The sequence below is a fragment of the Pelmatolapia mariae genome, linkage group LG6 (genome assembly GCF_036321145.2).
Source record: "Pelmatolapia mariae isolate MD_Pm_ZW linkage group LG6, Pm_UMD_F_2, whole genome shotgun sequence".
Lineage (NCBI taxonomy): Eukaryota > Metazoa > Chordata > Actinopteri > Cichliformes > Cichlidae > Pelmatolapia > Pelmatolapia mariae.
Genome location: NC_086232.1, coordinates 5,691,895 through 5,702,734, shown reverse-complemented (window position 1 = coordinate 5,702,734; position 10,840 = coordinate 5,691,895). Strand labels below are relative to the sequence as shown.

At 39.6% G+C, this 10,840-nt stretch overlaps 1 protein-coding gene across 1 annotated transcript; it reads left to right on the top strand.

Moving 5' to 3' along the window:
• Positions 1 to 297: 297 nt before the first annotated feature.
• ltv1 (LTV1 ribosome biogenesis factor) lies at positions 298 to 9,909 on the top strand. Its single transcript, XM_063475722.1, has 11 exons — positions 298 to 463; positions 1,735 to 1,866; positions 2,201 to 2,392; positions 2,488 to 2,575; positions 4,747 to 4,879; positions 5,349 to 5,589; positions 5,941 to 6,068; positions 6,165 to 6,304; positions 7,816 to 7,868; positions 8,301 to 8,501; positions 9,232 to 9,909. The coding sequence occupies exons 1-11, from the start codon at positions 461 to 463 to the stop codon at positions 9,340 to 9,342; spliced, it is 1,422 nt and encodes a 473-aa protein (XP_063331792.1). The 5' UTR covers positions 298 to 460; the 3' UTR covers positions 9,343 to 9,909.
• The last annotated feature ends 931 nt before the right edge of the window (positions 9,910 to 10,840 follow it).

Sequence of the window (10,840 nt, the reverse complement as noted above, 5' to 3'; positions counted from 1 at the left end):
TATAATACGTTGTGGCGACCCCTAAAGGACCGAAGAATACTTTTGTTTTTCGGCACTATATAAATAAAGTTGCGTGGGGAAAAAAAATATTGGAATATACTAACTCCATAATGTCGTGGAATTAAATTACACACACATGACACGCGGGAATCACGAATAATATTATATATATAAACATAGTTTTAAATATTTTACAACATTATTTATTTTTTTGTGGGAAAGAAAACCTTATCGTAGCATATCAATGCTTTCATATCAATGCCTATAACCCCCTTATTCTTGCTAATGGTTCTTTCCAGTAATGGTAGCATCAGCGTGGTGAAGGTGAAGGCAGCGTGTATAAACAACGGAGAAAGAGTGATCATTTAAACGGTTACATGTTGTAACAGCTACCCGTGAATCGAGATTTGAAGACCTTTTAGCTTGACCCGTCGGAAAACAGGAGAGACTCTACAACAAAATGGTAAGATATTGCCAGGCTAAGGCAGCTAATGTTGTTAGCTAACAGTGGCTAACGTGCCAATTCCTCAAGAAACTGGTAAAAAAAAGTGGTTAGCTAGAAGTTGTGATAGCTTTATAATTAGAAGTAGACATTAAAAACTTAAAAGTAAGTTAAATGAAAAGTGTCTTGTTCATCCTATTCATGTGAGCTAGAGAGTTTACACACGAACTCAAATGATCTAAAAGAGTCTCTAAAAACATTGTTAGCGGTTTGTTGTACCCTGCTCAAACAGTTGGACGTAAGTAATAAAGTGGCAACTCACACACAGCATTAACAACTAGATTACAAAACGAAGTTGTTATAGGTATTAACTACAGCAGAATTAAAAACTTTAAGTAGGGTACCCTCACCCTACCCTACTTAAAGTTTTTAATTCTGCTGTAGTTAATAGGTGACTGAAGTAAAAACTAGTCTTAAAACAAACAAACAAAGGAAATGGCTTAAGTTTTAATTCTTGACAATTTAACCAAGTTTGTCATGGCATCAGCCATAAGGAATCCGTGTTACGTTTGCTTATTGAGCACACTATTGTGTGACGATCCCCACGGTGTTGTATTTGCATTGTAATACAGTACTGAGCATTGAATCAGCTCTAGTTTATTTATATTTTGTTTCGAATCAGCTGTTGTATTGTTGAAAGTGGTCTTGAGTAATGGGTATTTAGGCTTTCAGAGGTCTTTCAAAGTTTCTCTCCGTCTGCTTTTTCACTCAAAGGATGAAACACAATTTTGACTACACAAACCTGGCATCTTGGCAAAGAACCAATTTTAAATTGTATCTTTAGACACTACATCAGATCAACAGTTTCTGAAAGTCATGCCCTTAAGAAAATGGTGAAAAGCTAATAAATGCCTGAAACAAGAGATGCATCTAACCTTTCAGGTGGTCCACTTACTGTTTTCAGTGTAATAAGGGTGGATGTAAGAAGCCACTCTGAAAGAAGGGAAGCAGGGAGAAAAGCCCCCACAGTACACAGGAATCCTTTTTACCTTCTTTGTGTATTTCCGTGTGTGTTTGCACTTGTTTCAATAGAAACCTGGAAATAGAAACCTATTTCCAATTTTCTTAGCAAAATTTAAAGAAGGAAGAGTGACTCGAGGCCTTTTCAGCATATTGTTACTTTCATGATCATCCTAAATCAGATAGATTTGAACATGCTTGTGTCTTGCTTGGCATAAGTCTAATTTTTTTAAAAAAAAAAGAAGAATTAAATTATTTTCTGTTTCTTTCAGCCCCATCGAAAGAAGAAGGCATTCATTGACAAGAAGAAGGCTGTGACCTTTCACCTCGTCCACAGGAGTCAAAAGGACCCTCTGGCTGCAGATGAGAAAGCGCCGCAGCATGTCCTCTTGCCTGCCACAAAGGTACAACCTTGCTGTTCTGATCATAAGTCTTTTTAGTCATGTTCACAGGATGTGTGTTTAATGTCTGATTTTATACTTGTTTAACTTTTTTGGTTTTTAAGAACCCTAAAGAGGGTTAAACTGTTCAGGACTTCACAATTAAAAACGAATCAGCAAAGTCATTTGTCATAATTAGAGTTGTTATTTCTTTTTTCACATTTGTTTAATCACGTTCTTCTGCTCTGATTTACTTTGTAGCCCCTTTAGTTTGACCAACCCGATGGCTAATATTTCACTTCATTTCAGAAATGCCGCGTTAATGTGATGCTGCGATCATGTGTTTGTTGTTGCTTAGGTGGAAACGGAGAAGAGGCGTGAGGAGCAGCGGAAATTTGGCGTATTCTTTGATGATGATTATGACTACCTTCAGCACCTGAAGGAGGCGTCGGGCCCATCTGAGCTCGTGTACTCTGACAGACAGCCTTTTTCCATCCAAGATGAAGAGGAGGAGAATGAGGGGGAAAAAATCGTGCACAAGGACAATCCTGTGAGTTGCTGTGAAACATTTTTAACAGACTTGTGCGTCACCTAGTTACTCTGAGCAATTGATCTAAAATGATCCCTGTGTTGTTCAATGAGCAGGCTGCCTCCATCAACCTGCCTTCTTCAGTGTTCGCCTCAGAGTTTGAAGAGAAGGTGGGACTTTTGAACAAAGCTGCTCCCATTTCAGGTAAACAGCCCATCACTTAAAATGGAATAAAGTGTTTTAGGACCTTTTATCAAGCTTCTAAAATAATAGTTATCTTAATAACTTGGATATAAATCATCATTAAATACTGTCTGAATGTTGTTGCTCACGATTTGCCACACTAATTACTGTGTGACCCGATTTAGAAGATTTTTCTAAAACCAAACAAAACTGAAGTTTTCCGTCTCATCTGCAGATTTGGGTACTGCAGCAGAACAACACTTCCTTACATTCGTTTTAGATCCGTGCTTGTCAAACATGCATTACAACACAATATGCAAAAATTATTTGCAGAGTCATGTGTTGGGAGTCAGTTTGTGGTGTCATATCAAGAGATGGGAATTGATAAGAATTTAGCGATTCCGATTCCATTATCGATATCACTTATCGATTCTCATTGGCTCCACTTTGAGAGTCACCACCATCTCTAAGCAACATATCAAAGACATTACATTCATACAAATTAATTACATGTTGTGTGTTATTTCCCCTCTTTGTTCTGATCATTAATAAAAATAAAGTAAGGTAAAATACCCTTGCCCCTGGAGGGGGCAAGGGTACCTAGACCCGGTTCTTAGAGTACGCTTGGGGAGTGTGATTGTGTGTACAGCGTCTCTTTATGTCTGTCTCCACGTTGGTTGAGTGTGGAGTAATTGCCTATGAGAGCATGAGGGTGGGAATGGATGTTTGTATTTGAGTGTGCCTGTATGTCTGTGTCTATATGTCAGGTTGGGTATCAGACGCCACCTCTCTGGGGACATCTCAGGCCCTCCAAGGTTTGGAGGCCTATCTCCCCCCACCACTTCCCCTGCCGGTGGCAGACGCCCTCAGACATCGGTGCGTTGGTGGTTCTTTGTGTCCGGGGGTGGGCGTCCGGGTACACACCGGCTCACTCCTTGGTGGCTGCTTATCGGGGCCTGGAACCTGGGGCTCGCTCGGGCCACTTCGGGGGTGGGGTGCCCTCGGCCTGGGGCTCGGTCACTCAGGCACAGCTGGCTGCCGACGGAGCTCACGGGCACGTCACTGCAACCCCCCCGGCTTCTGCTCCGCGGCTGCTGAGTGATCCCTCATCTGGGACTCTCCTCAGCTCTTTCTGGGACAGTGGCGCGGCTGCCCCTCTGTTGGTCTTCCTTGGTCTCTTGTGTTCTGGGGGCCTCTGGATGTCTGGAGTTTTGATCTCCTCCATACCTGCTTCATGCCCTGGAGGATGGGACTGTGGCCCCCCACACCCTCTAGCAGATCATTACATTAAGGAACCTTTTAAATACAAGCGCGCTCATGCTCACAGGTGTACACACGGGTGATCACACACACAAACTACACCCTTTTTGGCTCCTACCTCAAAGCACACTGTGCGCTGTCGATCTTACGTGCTGCACAATAATGTTTAATATTAAGTATTTAGTGTTATATTCCCATATATCATTGTGATGTTGTTTATTCTATTACTCTCGTTTTCTTCTGCTTGTTTTCTTTTTTCTTTCTCAACAGGTGATCCAGGTGATCGATATATGTATTTTTTGTCTGCTTATTTTGTTGGTTTTTGTTTTTTGCCCTTTATCCCTGTCCCTCTTCTCCGCTGTTTTTTTTTTTTCCCCCTCTTTCTTTCTCCCTTTTCTTTTCCCCTGTCCCGTATCTAGCAAGTTAAAAAAAAAAAAAAAAAAAAAAAAAAAAAAAAGGTAAAATAAAGTTACAACACATGTTACACGGAATACTTTAAGGTAATGCAGTATGTTACTTAATTACTCCCTGGAGAAAGACGGTTGTTATACTACTCGTTACTTTACTTTTATTTTACTTCGTCGTTACTTTACTTCATTACTTTACTTTTATTTTACTCTGTAAACTGATCTGAAACACACTGTCTCATAATTTCAGTTAACAGTAGAAACCTACAGGATACAGCCCCCACACACCAACACAAACCCCTCTCCGTGACCCGTTTCTGCTTCTGCAGTAAAGTGAGCACAGCGTAGAGCTCAATACATCGATATTTTGTGTAAAACTTTTTCACTATAATAATATAGACATTTACATAAATATGCTTTGTTTCATATTAAAGATAATGTGTTAATTCCAACATGTGATGCAACCTAAAGCCAACCTTCAGCTCCTGACGTCACAGTGAAACTGTCTTATACACTTTCCTCCAGGACCCCGGCTCGACATGGATCCGGACATTGTAGCTGCTCTCGACGATGACTTTGATTTTGAGAACCCCAACAACATCCTGGATGATGATTTCATCATCAGAGCAAACAGTAGGACTGGAGCTGTAGACACGGAGTAAGAAATGCAATAGTCAAATTTTTCTTTTTATTCCCCAAAGATTATTTATGTATTTTTTTTAAAAACGAGATTATCCCAGATTTGTAATTGAGACTTTTGTAAAGCCCGAATGAAACTGTAACTGCGAGGCTGGTTTCTATGCCTGAAAATTCATTTTCACTACAGCAACATTGTTTAAATGTGACTGTGCCTTAACTTTTATAACACAATCAGAAAAGTATTTTCTGATCATCAAAACACCCCAATCTAAAACTTGAGCTGTATCTCAATCCATTTTGAATGAAACAGGAAGACAGAGACTCACTGTTCCTTACTGCTAAAATGCATTTGGTTCAGAGTGCATGTAGATGTTACCCGGCACAGCCAGTATTTAATATATATAACCTAATGAATATATTTATTAATACAGTGCAAAAATTCTGTCATATCCTGTTGTAATTGTTTGTATTTGTGTAATCTGTGATAGAGGAGACGGTCATGATGATGATGATGATGATGATGACGAGTGGGAGGACACAGATGAGGAAGGCGACTTTGACTCTGAAGGCGGTTTTTCCAGCAACGAGGACGCGGAAGGGGACAGCCGAGGTCGAGAGTTTCTGTTCATGGACGAAGAGACGAAGAGTCGCTTCACTGAGTACTCGCTGACTTCGTCTGTGATGAGGAGGAACGAGCAGCTCACCCTGCTGGACGACCGCTTTGAAAAGGTGAACATTTTTGCGTTCGTATGGAGTCTTTTCTCTGTCAGGAACTCTTCCCATCGTCATGTAAAAGTACAGTGACAAATGAAGCATCTGATATAAAACAGAGTGCAACTACAGAAAGTTAAGTACTGATTTCAAATGTTCAGTAGTTGAAGAGAGAAAACCCGGTGGCCTTGAGCACTTGTTGGTACATCCTCAGAGCATTTGGTGTGTAACGAGTGACTGCTGGGTGCTGATGTGCTTCACAGAACACAAAAGAAGTAAATGTGCTTGGCCTCCTTTCTGTTGTTATTTCAGTTCTATGTCTTTTCATACTACATGAAAGCTCACACTTCCTGTATGGTGCCGTTTCAGTTTTATGAACAATTTGATGATGATGAGATCGGTGCTCTGGACAACGCTGAGCTGGAAGGGTTCATCGAACCAGACAGTGTTCGTCTGGATGAAGTCCTTAAAGACTACTTCAAACAGAAAGAGAAGGAGTGAGTGATATTTCATTCTTTTAGTGGTGTGGCTTTAAATGATCTATTTGATTAATGTGTGTGGGTTCCCCCCCCCCCCTCTGTTTTGTGGATCAGGTCTCTGAGGCCAGAAGATTTAGGTCCCAAAGAGCTTCCTGTTGTGAGGGAGGAGGAGGAAGATGAGGATGAAGAAGAAGAGATGGAAACCGTTGTTGTTGAAGCTCCAGAAGAGAAGTGGGACTGTGAAACAATCATCAGTGAGTTTTTATATCATGTTATGTAGAGTTCTATTTTTATCTCATCACTGAGTTTTATTCTGAGCTCTTTTATTCATCCAAGTTTTTAACATTTTAAACAGATTTCTTGATCTGTGACATCGTTCGGGAGAACAAACAAACACATTTATCTTTCCAGAGATATTTAAATGCAGAATATTACTGCGTAAAAGTCTTGAGCCCTCATTTCTTTGTATTTCGCGTCCACTTTTTTTAATGTAATTTTTCAAGTTCTCCTGATTTTCTGATGGTTTTTCAAAGTTTTTCTTTAGTTTTTCACTCATTTTCAGTGATTGTACATGAGCATTTTCATAGGAATGTGTTTTTTGTGTTTAGCCACTGAACCCTTTATCACCCAAGTGATTCAATCCACCTGGAAGTTTGGCTGTAAAATGACAAAATCATTTGTTCAGGAACCATTTAAATTAGTAATGTGAAGCACACACGGTGAAATCTAGGCAGAGCTGATTTTCCTGTCTTCAGACAGCACTACCTTGTGAATGCTTTGTGCTACCATGACAGACCAAATATCCCTGTAAAGCTCGCCTTCTGTTCTTACTGACACATTTCAATTTTGCCTGTTGCACAAACTGTAACAGAGTTACAGTCATTTAAAAGGAGTTGTGAAATGGCCCTGCTGACGTGCCGGTGGTTTAAAAAAATAAATAAATGAAAATTTAACACTCACCTGTGAAGCATTGAAGACTATAAAATTCCCCTAACTGAAGGAATGAAATGACAAAACTGCTTCAAATTGTATCTTTAGGCATGTTGCCTCATGCCTAAAGATATAATCACTACAAGCCTTTTCAAAGAAACAACTTCCCATTTCTTTAGTTGCATTTACAAAAATGCCATAGATAATACAGTTTGACAGGCATAAAATAATATTTATTGTACCAGCAGCGTGATTTTCAAAGCATTATCAGCCAAAACTTGGTATGACATAGTGTGGTGAGCAGTGCCTTTAATATCTTAAGGGAAAAGGGCATGTGGACAACAAAGGAAACATCAGCACAACAAAGGCCTGAATGATGTATCTGGCTCCTATGTTGAACCATCTAGTTTTTAGCCTCATTAGAACTGGATTCAGTGGAAGGGTGGCTGTCAAAAAATGATTCTTAAAGAAGGAAAATGTGAAGAAAAGCCAAAGTACACACGAACTGGACTGAAAATCAGTGGCAGGTCTTATGGAGTGATGAACTCAAATATGACACCTTTGGCTCAGGTCATTTGTAGGGTGTCTGAAGATGGTACAACAGTGAGTATCTACAGACATGTGCAAAATAGTATAAAACAATTATTTTGGAAGTCTTGCTGTATCCTTTATGGATGAGTGCAGCTCCAACAAACTGAGACTGTTGAGATTACTTTATGGTGTTGGTTTAATTTATTGTTCAGTAGTGGTGGGAAGTGCAACAGTGAGACACTCGTGTAATTGTATATCTTTATTCTACAGATGATCTTTTTATCCATTTTTTTTTCTTCTCCAGGTACATACTCCAACATATATAACAGACCCAAAGTCATTGAAGAACCTCAAAAGGTAAAAAACAAAGACTGGAATTTTCTTTTACAAATGTTAAGGAATATAGCCATGCATGCTCAATCATCCCGATTAGGAAGTGGATTCGGTTCATCTGGACGTAGCGAGAAACGTTTAGTGGTCTCTCCACTAAAAACACTTCGTCCAGATGAACAGAATCAGAGTCAGACCTTAAAAATTCTGAAAAACTCTTGAATCTATTTCATGTTGTTGTTGTCAGTAATGTGACTTATAAATCCATCCATCCATTTGCTTCCACTTGTCCTTTTCAGGGTCGTAGGGGGTGCTGGAGCCTATCCCAGCTGTCTTAGAGCGAGACAGCTGGGATAGGCTCTTATAAAATGCTTAGAAAATGTGTTTGAGTCATTTTTTTTAAGGTTTATTATTATGTTTATTCACGTGTGGTCTGAATTGAATTCTCTCTGTCTTTAGCCAAAGCCGATCCGTGTTTCCAGTAAGACGGGCATCCCCCTAGATGTGCTCCCAGCCAGAGGCCTCACAGCCAAGCAGGCAGAGCGCATGACGAGAATTAACGACACAGACCTGCCTCGTGTCTCCGCTCAGCCTCGAAGCAAAGAGGAGAGGAAAGAAGACAGGAAGGCCAGGAAACAGGCTATCAAGGAAGAACGTAAGGTGAGGAAGTCTGTCCCTGCCTCTGAACAGTTTAGAACAAAATGATGAAATCACACCAGCTGTGATCTGACACGAGCAGGTCAGCGAGCTGTATCTGAAGTCACTGCTGCATCCTGCCAGTGGATCAGAGACGACTCCTCTCAGCACCATCTAAAATCCGCTAATGTCCGTCTCCATCATCAGCACGAGTTCATTTTGACCTAGTCTCTCTGTACTGCTGAGCCCCAAATGTGGATTAGTACACTGCTGAAAATATTCTCCTTTTAACAGAATAAAACTACACTGACCAGCTGTTTTTTAGCCCACATGTTTATGTAGTATTTATAAAAGTTGAGAGCGAGGAGCCTGTTTGGGGATAGACAGATTATTGAGGACTAACTCAATGTGGGTTTTGTTCTTTTCTTGGAATTTGTTGACAGTCAGAATGACAAAGGTCTAATTCTTTAACCCAGCTAAAGATTAACGAGCTGAAGAAGTCATTGAAATGAGTCTAATCCAAATGCAAACTGGGGTAAATACTTTGGTATCCTGTGCTGACTAGGCTCAGTTATTTATTTATTTATTTATTTATTTTTAATGATGAAATATGTGATGTTACAAAGCCTTCCCACAGAAAGGAAGCTGTGAACAAATGATTATGCCATGAAGAGATTTGTAGAATATCAGTTTTACATTTTGATTCCTGATATTTTTTATTTTATTGTATTTTTTTTTTTTTTTTTTTTTTTAGGAAAGAAGAGCTGAAAAGAAAGCCAATAAAATGGCATTCAAGGAGGAAAAAGCCCGACAGGAGAAGCAAATGTTGAACCTGAGGACAAATGTTCAAGGCCTGAAGCTTTAGCAGCTGCCTGCCAGGCCTGTGCCTACACTGACTTTTCAACTGGTCACATGTTGCTCTTCACCTCAGTGGAGCTGATAGAACAGGAAATGATGGCAAATGAGAGGGCTGAGGGGGATGTTGGGAAGTTTTGGTTTCCCCAAATCATCCAATTCATTCAGGAAAGAGCAAAAATTGAATTTCATCTCCAGTAATCCGGCTCAGGATTTCGTGCTGTTGAAGGAATACTGAAGGACAGGCTGTCACGCTTCAGTCATGTCTGTCAAATATGAATTTTGCGCCTTTATTAAAAATACTTTAATCAGGTTTCTGAGATTCTTTCTTTAAATCTTGTCATGCTGTACTTTTACCACAGGTGATAAGGTGGATGACTCAGTGGCTGATTCTGTGTTAACCATAATAAAATTAATATTGCTGCTTAGATATGATTATTATTATCATCAATTTAAAAAAAAGCCCCACTGTATATAATGTTTAACAGGTCTGCATTTTAGTTGTACAGTTACTTTCTTATGGGCCTGTTTGTCTCATAGTGAATGAGATGCGTCCGGTCTGAAGAGCCGAGATTTAAGTGTGAGATAAGTTTGTAAGAGTACTTTCTGAGCATTTTTATAATGATTATAATTGTAGTAATTTGGTCACTATATTATGTTATGAAATAAGCTTACAGTGTAATCTGTGCACATAAGCTTTATCGAACTTAAGATACACATTTAATACTTCTCTAAACTATTGCTCTAAATACAAGATGTTTATCTTTTGTGCATTTCATAAACTTTAAATTTTGTACTAATTCATAGGTGTTCACTGAAGGGCTGAGATATCAACACATTTAGCATAATTAAAAGAAAAAAAACCGACATCAATACAATTGAATGAAACTGATTGCTACGCAAGACTAAGTCCTTCTGTGCTGTTGTAGATCCAACTAATCACCAGCAGGGGCTGATGAAGCGTCCAGAAGACTGTTCACTTTTCACTGCATAGCTCTGTAGTTGAAACAGGAGAAAGTGCGTCCTCCTCTTCAAACAGAGATGAGCTCTGACGCAGGCAGGCTGGAGGCGGCCTGCCCATCAAGCAAAACAGGGATCAGCTTCCAGCACAAATTTTACTAATGTTGCTATGGCAACTTGTTTGCTAGCCACATGTCTAAACTGAGCTGTGAGCAACATGTAAGGATAACTAGAGGTGGAGTACAAGCAAGAACAATTTAAAGGTTTTTGAGAGTTTTATTTTTATGTCACTTTAAACACCTAACCTGCAACAATAAAGGAAACGCACTTCTCTCCACGCTACATTGATTTCACATCTTTACTGGTGGAATGTGTGATTCAGCCTGAAGTAAAGTTTTGTGAAACACAAGCAGAGAAAAACAGGAAATTAAAAAAAGGCTCTTTGTAGATGGGTGTCTCTGCTGTCATACTTAAACAGAAAAATGACTAAAGTCAGGAGGTAAAGTTGGACTTGGGGAAGAAAAAACTCAGATTTAAGTTGCAGTAAT